The sequence below is a fragment of the Moschus berezovskii genome, chromosome 22, assembly GCF_049115385.1.
Source record: "Moschus berezovskii isolate FMDL1 chromosome 22, NW_MosBer_1.0, whole genome shotgun sequence".
Taxonomy (NCBI): Eukaryota; Metazoa; Chordata; class Mammalia; order Artiodactyla; family Moschidae; genus Moschus; species Moschus berezovskii.
This window is the reverse complement of record NC_142481.1, coordinates 19,366,463-19,390,691: the sequence shown is the minus strand read 5'-3', so window position 1 is coordinate 19,390,691 and position 24,229 is coordinate 19,366,463. Positions and strand designations below refer to the sequence as shown.

Here is a 24,229-nt window from a genome sequence, read left to right as displayed (position 1 = left end):
CTGAGCAGCTCAGTGGCCACCTCCCAGGTACCAGACGCTTCCGGCACTGCTAAGGGGGCTGGTGGCTGGACCATGCTGTCCCGCGATGTCAAGTCAGGCTGCGGCAGGGGGAGGGGTCGGCCACTACTGACCTCATCTGTGTACTGGACGTCATCCACAGCGTACTTCTCCTTGAAGTGCTCCTTGGAGTGGATCCTCAAAAGAAGCACAAGGAAGGCCAGGGTCAGGGTTTGGCCTTGGCTGGGCCCCAGCTGCCTTCCCACCCCCAAGTCTAGGGCCCATTCCTACCCTATCCAGCACTTGGCACCGAGCCAGTCTGCCCAACACAGACTCGGGGGGGGGGCGGCAAAGGACACTGGGCCACAGAGAGACTGCTGAACCCCGCCTGCCTCCCTCCACCTCTCCCAGCCGACCTCTGCTCTTCCTTTGAGTCTGTGACCCTCGCCGCTTGCGGCAAGTAGCTGCGGATGACCCTCCCTCCACCCGCCAGGGAGAGTCCACGGGGAGTGAAATAAGCTGCTTCCCAGGCCCCCACAGAGCCTCTTTAAAGGAAAGTTTAAAAATTAACATTTTAAAGAAGCCAATAACAGTATTCCTCACTGTGATGAGAAACACTCGCGCTTACTCATCGGCCCTAAAAATCAGCTGGTGAGAAGACCAAGATCCAGAGTGGAGGTGGCTGGGTTGCCCCTGCCCACCTCAGGGCCACGTGTGTGCTGACCGTGTGCTGACCGTGCTCACGGCTGTGCTGGGCAGGGTTGGCGGGCCCAGCAAGCACCACCCCCACCCCCCAGCCTCTTGGTGGGCAAATGAGTCAACGTCACTGTTGGTGACAGAGCGCACATCAGGAGCATTAGTCACCCAGGAGAAGGATGTCCAACCCAAGTCTAGTCACACACACACACACACACTGCCCTGTGCCATCCCATGCCTGGGCACTGCATCAGCTCAGGGGGTTCGCCCTTCCCCTGCGATGTGTGGTTCTCTAGTCGCCAAGTGTCAAATCCAAAGGAGGCCTCAGAGGAAGCAGCAGATGGCTTTTAGAGTCTGTTTCCTGGGCTCTCAAGGATGAGCAGACAGGCAGGGGGAGGTGCCAAGGACAGTGTGCCTGGGAGGATAAGGCATGGGGGATAAGGGAGAGAGGGCACTTGGAGATGACCACCTCTGAGCACGAGCTCCACACACCTCCAAGGTACCAGCATCACTACCCAGAAAACAGACTCCCATCCCCTCTCTGAGTGAGAATTTTCCTTCCACCCAAACAGGCATCCCAGACCAGACTGTGGCCAGGAAACACAGAGCACAATCCAGAGACAGACAGGTGGCCTTGGGGATTAGCAGCAGGGCACTCACAGCCCCAGGGGGTGAGCTAGCCTGGGGAGACAGTGGTCCCTGGAAATGGGCAGCTCAGCGTTCCAGAACTGTCTTTGCTTCACCTCCCTTCTGGCTTCTCTGACGTGGGCACTGGGTGTCAAGCTCCCATCATTAATTAAACTTGCATGATCCAATTGCATCAGCTTCTATGGTTGAGACAGGACTCAAAGGTAAATGGCCAAAGTCTGGGGCCTCCATTAGCACCGACCATAGCAGCTACATGGGGCAGGAACTGATGACAAGCACCCCGCATGGACACTGGAGGCCCTGGTTAGAAGGCTTACTGCCAAGAGCTCGCTGACCCTTTACTACCAAGGGGTGACACTCTTGGCACAGCTGACCCTGCAGCCACACACAGAAGCACAGGCCAGAAGGGCAAAGGGTAGGGACCTTGGTGTCATCACCATGTTCCTGCTGACTGCTGTAACTCCAGTCCCAGCTCAGGACAGACACTCAACATCCTCGGCGGGTCCCCAGTTCACCTGTGGGCACCCGTCACTCCATCTGCTCCAGCTGTGACAGGCATCAAAAGCAAACTCCCAAAAGAGTCAGGAAGAGCTGAGGGGCTGTTTCCAAGGCCAGCCTCGAGGATCCGACAGAGGGGCGTCTCGGCCATTAGCCTGGACACAGATCTTCTCATCTTACCTCCTGTCGGGGACCCTAACCCTCCCAGGTCTTCCAAGCCATCTTGCCAAGGGATACCTCAGGAACCGTGCTCCTGCTGGCCCTGCCCCAGGTGCGGGGCTGGGGGTGGGGGGGCGTGACTTGGCAATCAGGATTCAGCAGAAACCCAGGAGACTTGAGACTGGGGAACATCTCCATGTATTCAGCCTGAAGCCAAGGTCTTAACAGGAAGGAACCGGTGGAGGGGGCGGAGGAGGGAATAAAGGAGAGAGCAGCACAAGGTGGCTGTGGCCCATGGGCGGCCCAGGGCTGCGTGCTTGCCGTCCACCCCTCACCTACCAGCCACGAGCCACCCCACTTGCCAAGGGAGCCAAGGAGCCACGAGGGGCCAGCCAGCCCGTGGGAGAGCCAGATGCTGCTGCTCTGATGTCCAGGAGGAAGCGAGTTTGGAAGTCAGCCCCACCAAACACCCTTTGCCCACCTCAACAAGTCCAGAGCACACATGGGTCTCAAGGGCCCTGAGTCGCCCAACCAGCCACAGGCCTGGCTTTCAGCAGGAGGAGCCGACTGCATCTGCTCTGGCACTGAGCATGCCATTTCTTTCTAAGGATAGGGATAGTTAAGTTTGAATAGTATTGATTTTTCATGTTTTGGGGCCAATTCTAGTAAAAATCATTTAAATGGCACCGTAAGAGATAAGTGTGCCTGGCTACCACGTCAAACCAGCCACCAGAGGGATTGACAGGAAAGGGAGTGGCACGTCCACATGAGCCCTGCAGGATGGGTCACTGGGCAACTCCATGCCCACTGAGCACTGGGCTGGCCACAGCCACACAGAGTCGCACGCTGCCCTGACTGGAGTCTGGAGTTCGGCAGGGCAGCTCTGGCCAGATCCCATCGCATGGGAGATCCAAGTGGATGAGAGAGACTGGGCCAGCAGGGAAGCCAACCCTACCCCAGAAACTCTCCCTTCAAGAGGAAGGGGCAACCTGAATCTCCCACAACATTGTTAATCAGTTATACCTCAATGCAAAATATTTTTGGTATTAAAAAATGAATAATAAAAAAATTAAAATAAAAAAAAAATTTACACAAAAGGAAGGGGAAGCTCTGGCAGGAGAGAGGAGGCAGGGCACCCCCTCAAAGGGGTTCACGTCTTCGGGAAGGAGCCGGTGTCTGCGGTCCCAGCCCATGCAGGCCGTCTCCACTGGCAGCTGGGCCCAGCAGGCGACAGGGGAGGCCTCCCCTAGAACTCAGGGTCAAGGTGGGCACAGTGAGTGCCAACACCCTGTGCGGGGCCTCCCCTGAGAAGGAAACTTTCAAATAACGCCCATGGGGCAGACACAGTGGAACCCTCTAGAAAATGAAATTTCCAAGCACAGGTCCAGCTGGCAAGCTGACCATCTGTATGTGGCTAATGAACCAGTAACAGGGCCAAGTTACAGCCGTCAGCATCCATGTCCCAGGGCTGGAGCCTGCCTGCAGCTCTTCCCCTCCTGCTCACCGCCCAGCATCCCGCACCAACTCTGGAATGAAGCGGGCAACCATGTCAGGGTTCTATTAGCTTGACAGAGAAGAGCAGGACTCTCCACAGCATGGGTCACTGATCCTTGGGGCAAGGCGGCACTTCTCAAGAGAGGCTGGTGTAGAGAGCAGAGGTGATGGAGAGGAGCCCGGCTGAGTGTCCTGGCAAAATCCCTCACCAGGCCTCAGGCTGCCTGGGGTCAGGTTCCTCACGAACCGCCTGGGGTCAGAGCCAGAGGAATTCCCTTCGTCCTCCTCCTCTGGGAGGCCTGCACCCGTCATCACTACCCTGAAGACAGGGGAGCCAGGACCAGGCCACCAGACAGGCGGAGGCAGCCATCATCCCCTGACCCAGCTGCATGTACGGGGTGGGGGGCAGGGGCTGTGAAAACACCCCACAGACCACACACATGCACCACACCACAACCATACAACACACACACACTGCACCACACACACTATGCCGCACGCTACTCCCACGCCATCCACCCTACACACACACCACCCCCCACACACACTACACCACATACACCCCCTACACGCCCCGCACACAGACCCACACACATCACACGTGCACACACCACACACGCTGCAGACACACCACACACACACACACCACCCCCCATACACACTACACCACACACACCCCCTACACAGCCCGCACACAGACCCACACACATCACACGTGCACACACCACACATGCTGCAGACACACCACACACGCCACAGCACACAGCACACACGCTGCAGATACACCACACACACCACAGCACACAGCACACACGCTACAGACACACCACACACGCCACAGCACACACAGGCCAGTTCCCACGCCAGGAAGTGTCATGTTCAGAGCCTCAGCCCCAGACACAGCTCCCTCCTCCCTACAAACCCCAGGCCGGCCACACTCTCTCACGTTCAAGCCGGAGGTCTCAGCCAGGCTGCCAAGGTCCTAGAAGCGGCCCCCCAACCTGGCCCAGAGTCGCTCACCCTCCATCCGTGCTGAAGCTTCCCCAGGGTGCCAATTTCCCGCCTGCTCAGAGGACCCCAGACACCCCGGGGCCAAAACTGCCATCAGCTGAGCCGGATCCTGATGGAAATGACAGGAAACACTCTCACATCAAAAAACCCACCAGACTTGTACAAGCAAAGATGCCAAATAAAAACAAAATAGAAGCTACCACATTCCCGTCCCCACAACGGCCCGGGGTGAGGAACAGCCTGAGCCCCAAGCTGCCCGCGGGCCCCTCACATCTGAAGCCTTGATGACAGGACAGGCTGTTTACACAGGAAGCGGCAAATGTGAAGATGGGGGTGCTGTTTCCCTGGGCGACTTCGGATTGCAGTATCTGCCAGCAGGATTTTCAAAAGCCATCAGAGAGAGACTCAAAAGAAAGCTGAGAAGCTGAAGGTCAAACCTTCAGGCTGGCGGGTTTTGATCGCAAAGGCCAGGTAATACTGCCAGCCTCGCTCCCGCCCTATTGATCAGGAGTGTCTGATCAGCTCTGCACATCAGATCCGGCCGCTCCCCACTCCAGCCCCAGATAGCCCACCCCTTCCACTGCCCTGTCCCCGACATGTCACCTTCTCTCCCGAAGGCTTGGGACATGCGGATTAGTAGAAGGTCATGCCAGAACAGAGGGAGTGAAAGGCCGGATAGGGTAGGCACGGAGGGGAGCCAGGTCTGCCAGAGACTAGGGGCTAGCTCTCTGCTGCGAAGCCAGAATGCCCCTGGGGACCAGCCTGCTTCATCTGGCCTGCCCAGACCACCTGGAGCCTTTCCAACAGGGAGACGTGCCCTGCAGACCTGTCTGTACCCTCCAAAATCCGCACCACACAATCAGTTGCCCTGGCAAAGCAGGGACAGATCAAAGAAGAACATTTTAACAGCAGCTCTGAAACGCAGCCATGGTCAAAGTGCAGAAGATCATTTCTGTATTATTGAAGACTATGTTCTAGAACAGGTAACCGCTAACAGCTGCTCCCTGACCAGTCAGGTCCGGAGTTTTAAATCCTCATGTTAGGATGTCCCTGGTGGTCCAGTGGTTAAGACTCTGCACTTCCACTTCAGGGGGCAAGGGTTAGATCCCTAGTCAGGGAACTAGATCCCACATGTCATGCCAAATGGCCAAAACAAAACCCCCCCAAATGCCACTTGGCTGTGGGGAGGCAGGGTGAGACCTGCTCAGCTGTTTGGAGGATCCCCAGGGCAGGAGCCACGCCCTGGAGGATGTCCACCCTACCCCTTGGACAGGCACTCCCTGACTTCTGGCAAAAGTCAGCCCTGTGTAAGCAGCATCAGTGGTCAGAAGCGGGGACACCCTCAGAGGCCCGCCACACCTCCTGATGGAAACTCACCACTGTCCACTCCCACGTCTCACGGGGCTGCATCTCTGATGCTATGGGCATCTCAGCACACCTGGGGCCAGGAGGCAGGGCCACGGGGAGGCTGAGAGGGTGGGCAGGCCAAGGCCCAGGGGCCGCCCAGGCTCAGAGGCCCTGGGCATGCCACTGGCAGGGAGGGCTGAGCCTACAGCTCTGCGATCACTTCAGGGTGCAGGGAGGGCTCTAGGAGAATCTTCTCACCCAGACCAGATCTAAACTCTCACCAGGAAACTCCTGCAGTCACCAGGGCTTTGTGACAAGCCACCCTGACCCGTAGGGGAGTAAAAAACCATGTATCACACTCACAGACCCTGAAGGTCGGGGCTCGGGACAGAGTCCCAAGAGGGCTGGGGCTCCAGCGGGTGATGCTGGCTGACAACCGGGCTCTGGGCCCTCCACACAGGTGAGTCTGGGTTCCTTACCATGTGGCAGCTGGGCTCGAGGCGCAAGAGCCTGGTGGAAACTACAGCATAATTTACAGTCTAGCCTCAGAAGTCACAGGCTTCCCTGGTGGCTTAGATGGTAAAGAATCCGCCTGCCATGCAGAAGACTTGGGTTCAATTCCTGGGTTGGGTAGATCCCCCGCAGAAGGGAATGGCTACCCACTCCAGTACTCTCACCTGGGAAATCCCATGGACAGAGGAGTCTGGAGGGCTACAGTCCGTGGGTTCACAAAAAGTCAGATACAACTGAGCGACTAACACTCTCTTCACTCAGAAGTCACCCAGTGACCCAGCCACGTTTATGCATTGAGGCCATGACCCAGGTCCTGACCGAGTCAGGCAGGAGGGAAACGATTCCAACTCTCCACAGGGAATGGCCATAAAAACTGTGGACATTACAAGCTGCCTGTCCCCAGCATCCTCACTCCAGTGTCAAACCACAGTGACCATCCACAGTGTAACCACCGCACAGTGACTGACTAAAGCCCTGGTGAGGCCTCGTGAGTGGCACCATAGCTGTTCCACAGATGAGGCATCGGAGGCTCCGACTCTGGTCAGACCCGCTTCCTGGAGAAGCCCCCTGAGGTTGGGGGGCCCCGCCCTGGCCCTCTGCACAGATGCCTCGTCATTCAAACCAGCCACAGACCCGCCAGCCTACCTGGCAATGACCATTGGGACCACGAGGCAGTGAAGGCTGCAATTTGTACATTAGCCCAGAATAAGCACTCTCCTGGCAGAAATGACACACTAGAAGGTGGATAGCATCTAGTGGAATCCTCTGATCGCCTCAAGCATGCCCGGTTAAGTACAGCCTCCGCCTCAGCACCTTGGAGCCGGCAGGAACAGCTCCTGGGAGCAGTGGATGTGGCCAAGGGTCCTGACGCTGGCAGACACCCCAGATGATGAGTGTGGCAGACTCTCAGCCTCACCCAGGCCTCTGGCCACAAGCTTGCCATACAGCATAGCCCTAGAGCATGACCTTGTCTCCCAGCTGAGCCACCGAAGGCAGGGCCTACATCCTCGGCCCCTCATGGCTTAGCCCAGAGGCCGGCACATGGGAGGCACGCTGTGACAGCATGCCATCTGTGACAAGCCTCAGAGAAGGACCCCAGGCTGTCCTCCCTGACCAGAGCCAACCCCAGCACACCAGGGTGGGGCCACCTCCCATGGAAGCTACACAGGAGTGATGGTCCCCGCTACTGAGCCAAGGCCTCAAGCATCTCAACACAGCCGGGAATCTGGAATCTCAATATTAACAAACAGCACCTCCAAACAAACTTGAAAACAGTCTGCGGCTCCAGCTCTGACAATCCTTCCCATCCAAGGGCACAGGGCTTCGGCCCAAAGCAGGCTGTTAAGACGCTTGCCCACTAACCCTTGCCCCTTGCTAACCCGCCCCCGTTGCCATTCACAGGCCAGGCCCCGCCCCCGCCCCCAGCCAGCCAGCCAGTGGTCAGCAGGCACGGTCACAGCCCCAGACTGCTCCTTACTTTCCCATCCAGGTGGCATGGCTGGGAGGAAGCCTGGGCACGAACAGAGTTGATGTCCCGGTGTCCACGTCGATCACACCGTAGCAGCCCGGCTCGGTGACACCAAATGCCCAGTGAAAGAAGGACTCCTGTGGTGGGAACAAGGACCCAGGTCACCCAGTCGACAGGACAGAAACTCAAGGCACAAGGAGGGAGGTGGAGGGTCTGACGGAGCGCCTTCCTCCCCATACCCCAGCGAGTCTGCTCGGGCTCGCAGGCTCTTGAAGTCTGACCCCAGTCTCACACCGCCCTGCACCTCAGCATGTGCCCCCCTCCAACCAACTGGCATCTTCTCCTTCCTCCTGGCTGGCTGCTCGTGCCCGTGTACCAGCCCCACCCGCCACGCCCACCTCCCCTGCCACATCCCCCAGGTCCCAGTCAAGACAGGTTAAGACACGGGTGCCCCCGAGCATCACAGATCTGGCAACGCCCTACCCGCATCCCCCTGTCCCTCCCCACCTTTCTGCCGCCCCCACTGCCTGCAGGCAGGCAAGGTGCCACCTTGACTTAAGACGCCCAGGCCGGGCATCTGCTCAGAAGCGGATTCCTCCATTTGAGACTTCTTCCTTCCTTCTCCCGCCCCCGGGGCAGCTGATGACTTCAGTGTTTAGCATTAAACACGGAGCTAAAATATCGTTGTAAAGGTATGAAGTGGAGGAGGCACTCTTCTAAAATTAATCTTGCATAAAACATCAGTAAGGGAGCCAACAGCTGAATTTAGGAGATTGGTTTTTAAACCACAGACTATGGAAACCTCAAGAAGCATCAGGACAAGGCAGAGAAAACTTATTTAGACCTCCACATCTCCAGCAACCTGGGGACGACAGGAACGAAGAGGCAGAGGGAAGTCCTCCAGTAGGAGACACTTTCCATGGAAGACGCTGCGTGCGCCATGGCTCCCAGCAGTGGATCTAGGCCTGTGCCCCACAGGGTGGACACTGTCCAGCTGCAGAGGCCACCCCTTGCTGCCTGCTCTCCATGCTCAGCTCCCTTCCCATTCCCCTGCCTGCTCCCTGACCTGGATGCTGGACAGCCATGTCCTCTAGGCCTTGCCTGGCCCCAGGGAGTTCCCAGTGCATCAGAGCCCTACTCTGGGAGACTTGGAGTCAGCAGATGCGTTCTAATTAACCCCAGCTCCCCCTCTGGCAAGTCATTTCCCTCTGAGTCTGTTTCCTCACCTGTAAAGTGGGGCCAGCCTAGGGCTCCCTGGGTGAGCCTCTGATGACTGTCCTTGTTCCTGTCCCTGGGAACTGAGTGATGCCAGAGGCCATCACATCCAGGCTGGCTTTCTACAGCTTGGCCACCTGCCGCGATCCCCCAGGGCTCTAGAACCTTGAGGAGCCCCTGGATCACTTCCCAGGGGAGGAAACCAAACCCAAGGGGTCAGCACTGGCAAAGCTGGGATGAATGCCGGGGCGCTGGACTCCTGCTCAGACCCTGCTCCTACGCCTCCTCCTCCCAGGACCTCTGCAGCACCAGTCCATTCTCCTTGCTGCGGCAAAATCTGGTCGCAGGAATTCAGCCCTCCCCATCAGCCCCTCTCCCAGCCCAGGGAAGGCTGCCCAGCCCACCCTCTGGGGTCCAATCCTGTGGATACCATTCCCCCACCTAGAACACCCAACCCCAGCTCCACCTGTCAGAATGTACCCTGGCCTTCAGGATCCACACCCAATACTGCCTCATCCAGGAAGCCTTGCCTGCTTGCTCCCCAGGAACATCATCCCTCTGTACTCTGATCTGAGAGAGCTGAGGCTGATTGGTGACAGCGGAGTGGGGCACCCCTAGGGACCTCAGCCTTGGCCTGCCTTCAGAGAACCTCCTCCAGGTCCCTCAGGAGGGCAGACCCACCGGGCCTGATGGTGGAGGAGGGCAGATGGCCCACAGGAGGCCCAGTGCACGCACAGAGAGGCGGGAAGCTGGGGCAGGGCTCACCTGGCGGAAGAGCACCCCGGTGTCGGTGCAGTAGCGCTGCGTCTCCTCGCCGCCCTGCAGCACCACCGCGGAGCCCGCCTGCACCGCCGGCTTCTTCCGCAGCCGCTCACACAGGCGCCGCCTGTTCAGCGCGAAGAGCGCCAGGGGCACCTTCAGGGTTTCGTTCCCCAGCCAAAATGAGGGTCTGCAAAGACACGAGCAGGCTTCTGTTAGCACCGCCAAGCACGTGCCCTATGTATAGTCTGGGGCGGCCGCAGGGCCCAGCCTGGCACCGGACACCCATTAGGACATGGCAAGCTGATCCAAGCTCGACCTGTGTGTGACCTGGAAACAGCTCCTCGCCAGGCCGCAGGTGGACCGCAGGACTGTCAACCACAGCCTCCCTTCCTGGCCCTGAGCGCAGGGCAAGTGGGATGAGGGGCAGCTGGGTCTGTTTAACCAGCAGACAGATGAGCCCATGGAGGGAAACTCTATAACAGTGCCCAGACACATCCCCTACCCTCGAGTTCCTGCCCTCAAGGAGCTTCCCATCCATGTGAGATTTGGCCCAGAGGACACTGCGTCCCTGCCCACGTGTCTGCAGGCTGCATCTTCTCTGTAGGTCACAGACTTGGCCACCCGGGCTGTTTCTCACCTGAGCGGGGATACCCTCCTGTCCTCAACACACACACATACACCACACACACACACACACACCACACACACACACCACACACGACACTCAGCACAAGACACACACACACACACCACACGCACATGACACTCAGCACAAGACACACACACACACACCACACACACACGACACTCAGCACAAGACACACACACACCACACACGACACTCAGCACAAGACACACACACACACCACACACACACGACACTCAGCACAAGACACACACACACACACCACACGCACATGACACTCAGCACAAGACACACACACACACACCACACACACACGACACTCAGCACAAGACACACACACACCACACACGACACTCAGCACAAGACATACACACACACCACACACACACGACACTCAGCACAAGACACACACACACACCACACACACACGACACTCAGCACAAGACACACACACACACACCACACATACACGACACTCAGCACAAGACACACACACACCACACACACACACACACAACAAACACACACGACACTCAGCACAAGACATCCCCCCACACACACACAGCACTCAGCACCAAGCACCGAGCCGAGCCAGGCCTGCATGTGCCAAATGACTGAGGGGGAACCATGCCAAGATGGACCTGGAAGTTGTGGCCTTTGGGCTGAGGCTTCCCCTCCACCTGGGCGTGGCCTGCGCTACCCCTCATGTTTCTCCGCACCCCGCCCCCAACCCCCTGAGTTGCTCCAGCATCAAACCATTCTCAGCATTCAGACGTACAGGAACCTCGCCCATCTTTAAAATAAATAAGTAAAAACACGCCCCTTGACCCCCACACCCACCAGCATCTACTTCTCTCTCTCTGTGCAATAAAATCCTCTGAAGAGTCACCCAGCCGTTCCCCATGTCCTGGCTGCCCCAGCGCACTTGGAACCCAGTGCAGACTTCCTCCCAGCCACAAGGTGCTGAGGCGGGCCACACAGGCATCATACTCTTCCCTAAACCCCAATAACACTCCCACCTGGGACCTTCCCGTTCCCCATCAGGAACACCCTCTCCCAGTGCCGACCAGGTTCGTGTTCTCGCTTCATCCAGGCCTCTGCAGAAATACCCACTCTTCCCTGAAGCTTTTCCCACAACCCCACCCAAACCTATCCACTGCTCTCTTCCCAGCTCTCTAGAGCACTCATCACTGTCTAATAGCATATGTTTACTTGCTCGTTGTCTCCCCAGGTACAATGTAAGCTCCATGAGGGCGGGGACCGCCTCCCTCCAGGCCCCTGAAACAGTGCTGCATGCATGCTAAGTCACTTCAGTTGTGTCCGACTCTTTGCGACCCTGTGGACCGTAGCCCACCAAGCTCCTCTGTCCACGGGACTCTCCAGGCAAGAATACTGGAGTAGGGTTGCCATGCCCTCCTCCAGGGGATCTTCCACACCCAGGATCGAGCCCAGGTCTGTTACATCTCCTGCACTGGCGTCGCCTGGGAAGCCCCAAACGGCGCTGCACGAATGACTAAACGGAGGAAGGCAGTCCCAGTGAGCGGGCTCGCGGCCCAAAGGTCGGGGCCAGGGGGCAGGAGTTAGGCAGGGGCGGGTGACCTGTGCAGAGGGAGGCCGTGCAGGCTGTCTGGCCAGCAGAGATCCAGGAGGGCAGGGACAGCCCAGAGAGAGGGGGCGCTGCAGTGAGAGACGGTGCTCACGGGTGAGGTCCGCCTCCGTCCGCTAGAACGGAAGCCCCACGAGCCCAGAGAGCTGGGTCTGCTCTGGTCCGTGCCGCCCCATATCAAGCTCTGTGCTGGGCACGTGGCAAGTGCTCACTAAAGATTTGCTGAGTGAGCAACTGTCACAGCGTGGGGCCACCCACACAGCTGTGCAAAGCTGCCACATCAGTCCCAGAGGGGAAGAAAGCCCCCCCAGACCAGCCCAGCCGGGGAGGGTAGAGAGGTCCTGCCCACCCCAACGTGCTGACGGGACTAGAGCCTCCCTGGGCACGGCTCTTCCTCACCCTCCCGGGATGGTGGACACAAGGGGCCAGGGCTTCCTCTCAGCCAGGCCACTTGCCTGCCATGCTCAGCACCAGGATGAAAGGAAGGGGTGACGGCTCACAAACAGGCCAGCACCCCAGATGGCCATGCCGTCAGGAACTGAAAGTGCAGCCGCCAGCACCCCTGCAGAGAGTCCCCTGTGTCCCCCGATTCTTTCCCCTTACTCAGCAAAGCCCATGGGGTGGGCTCAGGGAACAGCCTCGTCTTTCTGGACTCCTGACAGCACAGGAGGGGCAGCACCACTGCAGAGGCCCCGGCCAAAGCTGCCTAGACCCGTGCAGACTCAATAGCACCAGTGCCTAAAAATGCCCAGCCTCGGCCCCCAGCCGGCAGAGCCCGCCCACCTCAGCTCCCCCTGCCCCCCCATCACCCCTACCTCCCTCCTTAAACACACCAGGTACCAGTTCCTGGGGTGGCTCAGTGGTAGAGAATCCGCCTGTGACACAGAAGACGTGAGCTCGATCCCTGGGTTGGGAAGCTCCCCTGGAGAAGGAAATGGCAACCCACTCCAGTATTCTTGCCTGGAAAATCCCAAGGATGGAATAGCCTGGTGGGCTACAGTCCATGGGGTCGCAAAAGAGTCGGACACGACTTAGCAACTAAATAACAACAAAACCAGCTGACACTGCATCCCTGGATCCTGGAAGGCTCTCAGAAGGGCTAGGCAACTTCTTATCTGGGCTTCCTTGGTGGCTCAAATGGTAAAGAATCTGCCCACAATGCGGGCGACCTGGGTTCGATTCCTGGGTTGGGAAGATGCCCCTGGAGAATGGAACAGCTACCCACTCCAGTATTCTGGCCTGGAGAATTCCATGGACAGAGGAGCCTGGAAGGCTACAGTCCGTGGGGTCGAAAAGAGTCGGACACAACTAAGCGACTTTCACTTCATCTTATCCAGAACATTCTGAGAGACCTAAACTCCTCAGGGCACCTGGAAAGGAGTTTTCTGGCCCAAGGGCCGAGCAGTCCAGGTCAAGACAGGAAACTTGACAAGCTACCCTCCCTGGGAGCATGAGCTGCTGCTGCAAAGGAAATCTACAATACTACCTAATCCTGCATGGGCTCAGCCAGAACAGAGGAAGGCAGCCTGGCTAGAGCCCCCAGGCAGGCTGATGGCTGAAGTCATTTATTACTGCAGGGCACCCCAGAATCCAGGGGTATAGAGATATGCCCTTTGATTTCTCATGGCATAGACCAACCCTCAGAGAAAAAACGTTGGGCCCAGAGCCATCGCAGGTGGCTTCTCCCTGCAAGTTCAGCAAAAGCAGCACTAATAAAACACCCCCACCTGGTTTCCACTGGAGCTTTTGCTAACTGGCACCTGGAATTTAAAAGGGAAAAGCCAGGTCATCTCCAAGTCCAAGCGTAAATAAGGCACACTTTACTGCAGGCAGCCAAGGGCATGGGCAACGCCCAAGGGAGATAGTAAGGGCTGGCAGATAAAGACTCCAGGGTATCAAAGAGACCCACAGAACAAGCTCTAGTCCTCATGGGCCAGCCCACCCCCTGTCAACAGCCAGAGCTCAGGAAACAGCCAGTGACCTGCCCCCATGGGAGGTGTGACACTGATGCCCGGGGAAACCTCTCCTGTCCCCCAATCAGTCCCAAGCCACCTCTCCTTTCCCTCAATGGCTACCTGCTGGGTTCTTACCCAAGGGATTAATGCACAGAGTTTAGGGACTCCACCTACTTGAATGGGAAAAAAAAAGTTACATCTTTATTTTCTCTAATCTCTCTTTCAAATTAACATTTCCTTCAGTTATTAACATAAGCAAAAACCACAACAGTATCAGAAGTGCATGAATCGATCAACAGAAATCGGAATTATTTTCATGTCACCTTATTGATGTCACCATATCTCAAAATTACCACTTTTACTCATCACTACTTCAACATTAAGGTTAGACCTGCTGCTTTTACTATTTAATAAGAAGCATATACTGCTATGCCACAAATTTGTTTCCTAACATCTTAATAACTGTGTTCCTATATAATCGGGTCTCCTTTTCTCCTCTGTAATTGATTTCATCACGTTGCTGTTGTTTGGTCGCTCAGTCTTGTCCGACTCTTTGCAACCCCATGGACTACAGCATGCCAGGCTCCTATGTCCATGGGATTTCCCAGGCAAGAATACTGGAGTACATTGCTATTTCCTTCTCCAGGGCACCTTCCCGACCCAGGGATTGAACCTGCATCTTCTGCATTGGCAGGCGGATTCTTTATCACTGAGCCACCTGGGAATCACGCTGGGAGGGATAAAAAGGTCTCATGGATGCTCATGGGGTCCATAGCATGGATGAGGACAACATCCTTGCCCTGCGATGTGATACGACTTCTGAATGGGGCCATGATGCTAAGCTCCCAGCAAGAGAGGCCAACCAAGGACAGGCCTAATTCCTCAGCCACAGCCTCTGGCTCAGGTCAGGCGCTGAACCCTCTGGCTGACTGACAGCAAAGCCGGCAGTCTCACCCTGGCTGAAGGGGCCTCCCAGCAGCTGGCCGGCACCTCCCACCCTGCCTACCCTTCTCCTGAGGAGGGTCAGCAGGGCTAAGCACACCCAGGGACCTGTGTGGAGGCAGACCAGGCCTGATAAAGGGCCTGGGAGGGCAAAGGGGAACTCACTGGCCAGTCTGCCTCCCACAGACCCACCCCCCACCCCAGCCCCCAAGGTCAGCCCGTTGTCTCTTCTCCAAGAGCACAAGGTTCATATCAGGGTGGAGACAGGCTCTGATGCAGAATCCAACTCCTCCAGATACTTGCTCTCCAGAAATGCTGACTCCAGTGTGACCTATGAACCCACAGGGACACATCCAGGACAGCTCACCTGCTGCTCCTCACTCGGCAAAAGCCCTCTGGGCAGCAGCCCCTCCACCCCGAGTGTCACTCACAGAGTTAAAGATATTCCTTCATCCTGTTCAGAGCTCTGTCCCCACTCCCGCCCACAGCTCCCTTCCTCAATTACTGAGGGCTCCATGGAACACAGGATGGCATGCTGGGCCAATATAGAGAAATCATTAGGTACCATGTCACCCAGAACCAATCACAAGGTAGCCACGGGGCCCTGGAGATACACACTGACGTAGTCCCTGGGCTTAAGGATGCCAGCAGAGGCAGGAAGGGGAGCAACCCCTCACCTGACCACTATGGGCAGGCATGCAGATGCAGAAAAGCATCCTGCCAGCAGGGAAAAACCGGGATTCTCTGAAGTTCTGAGAAGGAAGCTTTGACTGGAGGTCCAAATCGGGGAGGCAGTGAGGGGAAGGAGGTCAGGAAAGGCTTCTAGGAGGGACCACCTGAGCTGAGCCTGCAAGTATGAGAACAATATGTGAGAGGGTGAGGGTGGTCCAGGGCCAATCAGTGAGTGGGCAGAGGGAGGAGGAGAAAGGAAAAAGCCATGAGGGGTACTGATACAGCAGCTCTGGCTACAGCAGAGCAGTTTCACCTCTGTCCATGCAAAACTTGACTCAAGGAGAAGACACCTTCCACCAAGTGTCATGGGATGGAGCGGGGGTGGAGGTGACTTCACAGCAGACCCTCTGGGGGCTGTGGGACCCTCTGTCTTAATCTTGAAGTCCTCACCCAGGCTGGTAGGACAAAGCAGGATCAACCCTGAAACACTCCTCAGAGTAGCAGTTCAAGTTTCCAGTTGAACCTAAGATGCTAGCTTAGGGCTTCCACTGCTCCCCAAATTACATGGAGCACAAACAAGCACCCAGGCCTCCTGGGGCCCAGGATCTGGAAGGATGCTTGTTGTTTAGTCGCTAAGTCGTGCCCAGTTCTTGGAGACACCATGGTCTGTAGCCCACCAGGTTCCATGGGATTTCCCAGGCAAGAATACTGGAGTGGGTTGCTATTTCCTTCTCCAGGAGATCTTCCCAATGCAGGGAGCAAATCCACATCTCCTGCATTGGCAGGTGGATTCTTTACCACAGAACCACCAGGGAAGCTCCATATTCAGGGAGGACTCTATAGGCAACCAAATTCAACTCCTGGGGAACCTGTGGCTATGACTTGGTGGTGCGGTGCCTCATTATGCCTGACGCTCTGATATGCCCTGAGTATGTCTGGGGACCTTGAAGAACTATAACGACAGCAGTAAAGCCATTCTTCAAGGTCCCCAGACATACTAGGACACAGCTTTGCTGGAAACACACTCAAAGCCTCTTCCACCTAAGGAAGTTGCTGGGTTCCAAGACTCCAGCAGGGCAACCAATACCAGCCTGGGATGGTTCTCACCAAGGAGGGCCTGTCAAGCTCTGGAAGCTACCTCTCAGGTCTCCCTTCCAATTACACACCCCTCCGAGACCTCTGTCACTCAGTTTTTACTGCACATGGCCCAAAGAATCAGTTTTGCTATAAAGGCCTTCCCTCCAGGATTTAGCCAGCTCTAGGCTCATGCCCATCCAATCACCAGCCTGGCTCATTGTACCTTTGGTAGCACAGCAGACCTTAAACCAGCATGGAGCCCTGAACCCAAATGTAGCAACTGGAACTCCCTGTGACCACATGGTGGCCCAGATACAGTGATAACAGAACCACATCTGGGCACTGGCCCGCACCTACTGCTCTTTAAGACAGGGTCACATGCTGGGTTCAAGGATCTGACCCTGGATTCCGTGACATTCATGTGAGACTTAGCAAGCACAGTTATCTGCTTGAGGGGTACTCAAGGACTAGCACAAATGCCATCCAGGGAGTGAAGCCCACCCACACTCTCCCCTGAGCTCAGAACCCATGCCCATCCAAAGCATTCATCAAGACTAGAGACAGACAGATGGATGCCATATATCCAGGTGGCCTGTGAACACCTAAGGGTAGGCCCAGAAAACTTTCTGGAATACAGCAGGGGCCTATTACGTGTTTGATTTGTATGTCCTAAGCTCTCCCAACCTCGGGGGCCAACTAAGGGGGCCATTTTCTGTTGCCATTCTCCCTACCTTCCAAAGAGAGACACCCATTTAGTCCACCAGTTTCCCCATTCTGATCTCAGTTCTGGCCTAGCATCTAGGGCAATGCCTTCGCTCTATCTACCACACCCCTTTACAGCCCCAGCATCTCCAGGCCCAGGTCTTGCCCTGAACTCACATATAACTCAGGAGATAGTTATCTAAAAGGCAGATCTGAGCAGATTAAAACCCTTGGAATGTCCCAGACCCTTAGGACAAAGTCTAGAAAAGCCAGCTGGGACACTGTCCCCTCCAGCACAGGGACACACTCCACTGTCCCCTGTCCCCAGAACACTCTCAACCTTTGCTGGGAATGTTCCTTCATCTGGGACACTCCCTAATGCTTCAGTGAGCCCATCTGTCCACACTTCCTTCCACTAGGACCACTCACCATTCTTCTATTAGGCAGAATTTATGAGGCATGTGTGCAAGGCAAATGAGGCCCAGGGGTGAAAGGAGACAAAGGCCCTGACCTCACACTCTAAACGGAGAGAAGACAAGAACAGGTTCGTTGTTTTTTTTTTTTTTTTTTTAAGGTACTATATTATTTACCAAGTGGTGCTAAGAGTGGAAAGGTGCTTAGAGAAGGCTTCTCTGAGGAGGTCCCATCTGGGCCCTGAAGGAAGAGTAGAATTGCCTAGCTAGGGGAGAGGATTCCAAGGCCACTTCAAATGCTGCCTCTTCCCCGGATCCCCAGGTCCCCAGCACCCTGGCAACGCCGCCTTCCCATCGGAGTTCCGTGACTGAACGCGCGCGTGGATCAGAGACCCGACTCGGCCGCACTGTGGGGACGCCACACACGCGGGTGGGGCCTGAGCGCCACGGCGGCCCTGAGGGCAATGGGCAGCGGCCAGGGAGGGGATTCGCAGCCAGACGCCCAGCGCTCGGAGGACCCGCGCGAAGAAGCGCGCTGCCCACGGCCACACTGCACGCCGGGCGGGGACGCGGCCTGGCAGCGCGGGGCTCTCACCCGCTGCCCCACAAGGCCCCAGCTCCGCGCCGCCGGCCAAGGGCCAGGGTCCGCGGCAGCACTCACCCGGTGGCCGCCGCCATGCTGCCCCAGCTCCAGCGTCACGTGAAGTGGGGCGTCAGCTGAGCCAGACCAGGTCCCACTCTGGGGGGCGGGACTTGGTGGGCGGGGCCGGGCCGGGGCCGGGGCGGGGCTGGATGGGCGGGGCCGGGGGCCCCTGTCCAGTCCCCTCCGGCGAAGCGCTCCCAGACCCGGAGGGGCGGAGCCTTGGAGGAAGTGCAGAATCTGTCTGCCCTCCCGCCTCTTGCTGCAGGCGAGGGGTGCGGCTGGGGTGCGGACAGAGGCCTTTTCAGAATAGAAGCGAACGTACCCAACGCAGTGATACCTTGATTCTGCCCTTGACCCGACGTCCCAGCCTGCCCAGGGGAAAAGACTCCTTGAGAGAGGAGCCTCTGACCCAGTCTAGTAGAGGGCGAGGTGACAGTAGTTGGCTTAAGACGGGAAATGGCTTGGCAATTGATGTAACCTAAAAGTTCAGTGTTCAGGAGAGAGGGGAGGTGCAGCCTCAGAGATGAGCAAGGGTCAGATCTTGCACTGCCTTGAAAACGGGGCTAGGGAGTTAGATCTGTTGGGACCTTTCTAAGCTCACTCAACTGCATGGTGGAGAAGAACCTGAAGGCAGGGCGGCCAGTGAGGAGGGCTAGGGAGAATGGCCACAGGGAGGGCACAGTTCAGGATGGAGAATCTACCAGAGGGTAACCCCCACCCCTTTGCCCTGCTGTGCACTCTTGTTGGGTGCAGGGTCCTCCAGAGAGTTGAGAAGTGGGGCAGGAAGGGGGATGGTAAGTAGATATTCCAAGTATTGACTAAAAAAGATGTACAGCTTGAGAGTTACAAGTTAAGTTTTATTTGGGACAAAATGAGGACTGCAGCCTGGGAGGCAGCATCTCAGATAGCTCTGAGAGACTGCTCCAAAGCAGCAGTGGGGGAAGGTCAATATATAAGGTGTTGGTGAAGGGGGCGTTCCTCATTTTACAAAAGGGTTTTTGTTATTCATGAGGATCTGATGTCACGATGAAGGGACTCAGTGCTTCTCTAAACATGAGAAGATGCAAGGATTGAGATCATAAAATCTGTTTCTAAAAACATCCAGCTATCTAAAGACCTGTCCCACCAGATTCCCTGGAGCAAGGAGTGCCTCACTCCAACCTGAACTCCCTCAGGGGTTCTTGAAGGTCAGCAGCTATGGCAACATGGGGTTCAATCTCCATAGAGGTAGATGGCAAATGCCTTTGTCATTCAGTTGTTGGCAATGGTCTTGTTAAGTGCCAATTTGTAGTTGACACAAGGCAGCTCCCTACGCTGCTGGTACCTGAGGATAATAGTAACACTAACAGGTATGGAGCACTTACTGTGCCACAGTGCTTTGCAAACGTCAGTTCCCTGAATACTCACAGTAGCCCTGTGAGGTGGGCTTTGTCCTTAATGCCATTTTACAGATGAGGAAACTGAGGCCTGGAGAGGTAAATAACTCACCCAAGTTCACACAGGGGCTGAGTTCATGCAGTAGTGACTTGGGAGTGACTCACACCCGCTCAGTAAAGGAAGGGGCCCAGGACTGGTGGGAAGGGGTACCCCTTGAGTCCTGAGCCACACGAGGCTGTGCAGATGTGGGTGAACAGGAAGAGGGGCCCCCTAGCTATCTCACAGCGGGAAGTAGCTTCTGTTTGAAGACCTGGCATTTGGGGTGCCTTTTGTTTCTTTGTCAGGATGAGGATGTGGGTCACTGTGGCTGAGCTAAGGAGCCACCAGGGACTGTGAGACAGAGAAACAGCTGCTGTTTGCCCCCACAAAGCTGGGAAGAGAGCAGCCGCTTAAATAGGCAGAGAGGACAAGTCAAAGCATAAGCAGGGTGGGTGACTTGAAGTGTGCCTGCTTCAAGTCCTAGCGCCTTCCCTGGTTTCTTCATCTGTCCGGTGGGAGCTAATGGTTCTTGCCTCATGGGGCTGCTGTTGGACTTCACAAGCAAACAACCAGGCACCTTCAGTCTGTGACACAACTAAAATGGCCAAAGCCATAAGGAGGACAGCTCCTCCAGACAGCCCTTCCCACCTCCCTGACCCAGATAAAGCCAAGGAGACTTGATGGAAGGAGGGGACCTCCATCCTTCCTCCCACTTCCCACTTCGTCCAGGCAGGACCCCAGAGAGCATCTGTCTGCCCTCTTGCCAGTTTCCAGGAAGCTGAGCAAAGGTATAAGCCCCACGCCCCACTGCCCAGCCCGGTGCCCTGAGAACTTGGACTCCCCCACCCTCTTTTCCATTAAGCAGTTTTCCACCTTCAGCTGGAGAAACTTGATTCTCTAATAAGAGACACTTTTTAAAAACAACAAAGAGTGAGCAGAATGAGCTTTTCATGCTCTTTTATGGAAGGAAAACCTGCCCCGGAGCTAATCACCACCCCTCCACCTTTTCTTTTGACAGAAAATATGTCAGAATTAAGCCAGCTGCCAGCTCTGAGTGTTTATTAATATGAAAAAGAAGTAATTATCCTAAACAGTCACAAAATAATAGGGGGAGGGCACCTACCGACTGAGTGGAGTGCCCTTGTTTGTGGGCAGTGCTGGAGGGGGAGGGCTGCCCCTAATTCCTGCCCACCCAGATCTGTCTGGATGGTGGGCTTGCCCTGCCATTGAGCCTGGCACAGAGGGCTGCTCACCACTGCTAACCCCCCCCCACCAGAGGCTCTGACAGGGCTGTCCCCACTCCCACCCCCTCTTTATCAGGGCTCTGGCAGGGGCTCCAAGAGAAGCAGCCCTGGGAATGGGAGAAGATTGCATAGTTACTCATGCAGGGCCGACCCTGAACACTGCTGGGAGCCAGGAGGCAATTGGGGAAAGATTGATTTTAGAGGGTTAGCGCGAGAGTGTATAAATCAGCAAGGGAGAGCTCCAACCAGCACTCTCAGGCCTCACGCAGTGTCCCCTCTGAGGTCATAGACCCTTGGCTGAAATAGTCGTGACCTACAAGTGGTTGAGAGGTATTTGCGCTCAGCTGGTCCAGTGGCCGGGGCATTGTGACTCTCGAGAAGTGCCCTGCCCCGGCCAGAGCCCACAAAGGAACTTGGTCCTGGGAAACCTCCTTGGAGCTCCCAGGGCTCCCTTTGTCCCTGTGAGAACATGTCCTGCCAGGTTTCCCTGCTCTGCCCACCCTGTGTGACCCAGGCTCCATGCTCCTGCAGCTCCATGGACACCGCTGACAGCTGGCTGCCTGGAGATGGTTGGCCCGGAGGTGGCCACCAGCCAGACTCTGACTCGGGGTCTCACAGGGGCATCCCTGGAAGAGCCAGGACCTGGGCGCCTTCCTTCTTCTACTACATACTGAGGACGCTGGTCTGCCGGAAGGCTGTGTGTCACCACATTGGATGCTGGCTCTGCCCCTGCTATCAAGCCGTCCCACATGCAGATCCTGGAGGTCTGGGAGCAGAGGAGGAAGAGGGATTCACCAGCATCATCCCCAAGGAGCCCACCATCTGGGAGGGCTTAGAGCAGGGGTGTGTGATGAATGGGGGGGTTACTGAGGGCTTCTGAGCAGAAGAGCGGTAGGGTCTGAGTCCATGTCTGGGGCGGAAGGAGCTGGCAAGAGGCTCTGTGCCAACTGTATGGGGGCACCAGCCTCAGAGGGTGATAGCCCACGTGGGGTGGCATTGAGGTTTCTGTGACTCTTTGCTTTTTCTGACAATGGAAGACGGGGCTCAGGAAACCAGCAGTAAACAGACTGAACAGAAAGAAGAAAGGGTTGTGAAAAGGGGCGGCGGGGGTGGCATAGTCTAACCCAACCTCTTCCCAAGTCGGGAAGGAAAGCGTGTGATGGAAATGGAAGGCCCAGGAGGCCGCCTCTCCATCACGGTTCTGGCAGATCCCAGTCCTCAGCCTTTGCAACATCAGCAGCAGCAGCAGCCGTAGCTTTCCGACTCCTGGGGCCAGCCTGGCCGGCTGCCTCCTCCAGGCCATGCCCCAACTGTCACCACCATCCCTCAGCCCCCAGAGGAGCCCCCACGCCACCTCACACTCCTCTTGCTCTCACTGGCCCCGCCTGGCCCACCTAGGTATCCATCTTCCTGCAGAAAAGAGGCGGGCAGCAGCCCCGGGGACCTTCCCTAGGAAGCCCCGTCACCGGCTCAGATGAAGTGGTCCCCTCTGAGTGCTCTGCCAGGGTCTATGAGGCAATTCAAGATGAGAAATGGAACGATGCCTTTGGAAAGGCAAATCATTCCAACAGCACCTTAAAAACAGCGGAGGAAACAAGCTCTTTGTGTGTGTGTGTGAAATGGGAAATACATTGTTTTTCACTGTTTGGAAGACTGTTTTCTCATCTTGAAATCACAAGCTGTTTTCTTCCAGAGAGACTTATAAAGACGTCCAATTATCAACATTCAATATAGGAAATAAAGTTCTGAAATGGTTTTCTTTCGCGCACGAGGAATGGGCTGGCCAGGTTGTGCAGGTGATAATTACTTTTATTTCTTAGGCGTCATATCGGTGCCTCGTGGCTGGTCTCTCCACCTTTTATTGCTTTCACCTTTATTGCATTTGCCATGTTGCGCGAGGCTATTCATTGGTGTAACTCTTATTTACCACATTTCAAAATCTTGATAAAAGGAACAAAATTCAGAAGTAGGAGTGTTGCGTCCCAGCGCAGGGGAATTGGTTTCTGTGGCTTGTGTCCTGGAGAGAGATCTCCTGGGGGGATGGGTTCTCCCTCCACCCAGCTGCAGGCTACTGAACCTCTCTGACGGTCCTGCTGACGTTCACAACTGTCTGTCTCATGGGTTACTGTCAGGGAGTTGCTTTCAGCCCTTCGTGAAATCACCCACAGGCCATGTTCCCCAGTGGCCACCTAGCCTGTCTGTGCCACCTGCAAGACTGGAGTGACCTGTGACTGCTTACTTTCCTGACCTCACACCTGTCTACCCTTCCTCCCCCCATCCCTCCCACCTTGCCATTCTGGCAGCCCCTTCCCACGCCCCTCATGTGACTGCCAAGTCTCCCAGGCTGGCTGGCTGCCTACCTCTTCACAGTCTCTTCTCTTTTTAAGCTCCATGCCCATCAGGATTCTTTGTAGCCAAGAGTCCCTGAGTCTGGCCAACCTCAAGTAGAGGAGGATGTGTCAGGGGGATGTCAGGAAACAATACGGAGAGGCAGTTTCAGAAAACAGAAGGGGACCAGGTAGGCTGGTAGCTAAGTGCACAGCCAGGCCGCACCACACGCTGCTGCCCCAAATTGTTGCCACTACCCCTATGCTTGGACATCACCCTGGACTGTCACAGCATCCTGGCTTCACTCTCTGCACAACCAAAGCTCTTGGAAGGCAATGTGGCCACTGGTCGAGCCCAAGACTCATATCCACACTCTGGCCATCATGTCCCTCTGGATTTCTGCGATGGGGAGGGAAGGGTTGAGTGCCTGGCATCTCACTGAGTCCCATTCTCCAAACAGGTGATGGTTAAGATGCTGGGAGATGTACACAAGTCCCTGCAACACACACTACTGCAGGTCCCAGTGGACTGGCAACTGCCCCAAATACCTTGAAAAGTTCAGCTTGGACAGACTAGTCCTGAATGCTGCAATTTAAAAGTCTAGAAGGCAGCAATTTTCATTTAATCTCAACGGTGAGTTTCTTGTTTCATGGGTTTTTTTTTTTTCCAGTTTACATGAGAGGATACATCATTTTCTCATTTCTTCAACTCTAAAGGCCTTACCTGGTCCTGCCTCTGTAACATTGGCAAGCAAATATCCCTAAGCACAAACAGCCC

At 56.1% G+C, this 24,229-nt stretch overlaps 1 protein-coding gene across 1 annotated transcript in view; it reads right to left on the bottom strand.

The window, feature by feature from the left end:
- The window catches only part of PEPD (peptidase D), a 128,208-nt gene extending 109,650 nt beyond the window's left edge, over window positions 1–18,558 (bottom strand). The window contains exons 1-4 of the mRNA XM_055412306.2: window positions 18,483–18,558; window positions 9,812–9,995; window positions 7,841–7,968; window positions 132–195 (exon numbers count right to left, since the gene is read on the bottom strand). Coding sequence (XP_055268281.1) covers window positions 132–195; window positions 7,841–7,968; window positions 9,812–9,995; window positions 18,483–18,499 — 393 coding nt within the window. The 5' untranslated portion in view covers window positions 18,500–18,558. The remainder of the gene's footprint in view (window positions 1–131; window positions 196–7,840; window positions 7,969–9,811; window positions 9,996–18,482) is intronic.
- Window positions 18,559–24,229: the final 5,671 nt, after the last annotated feature.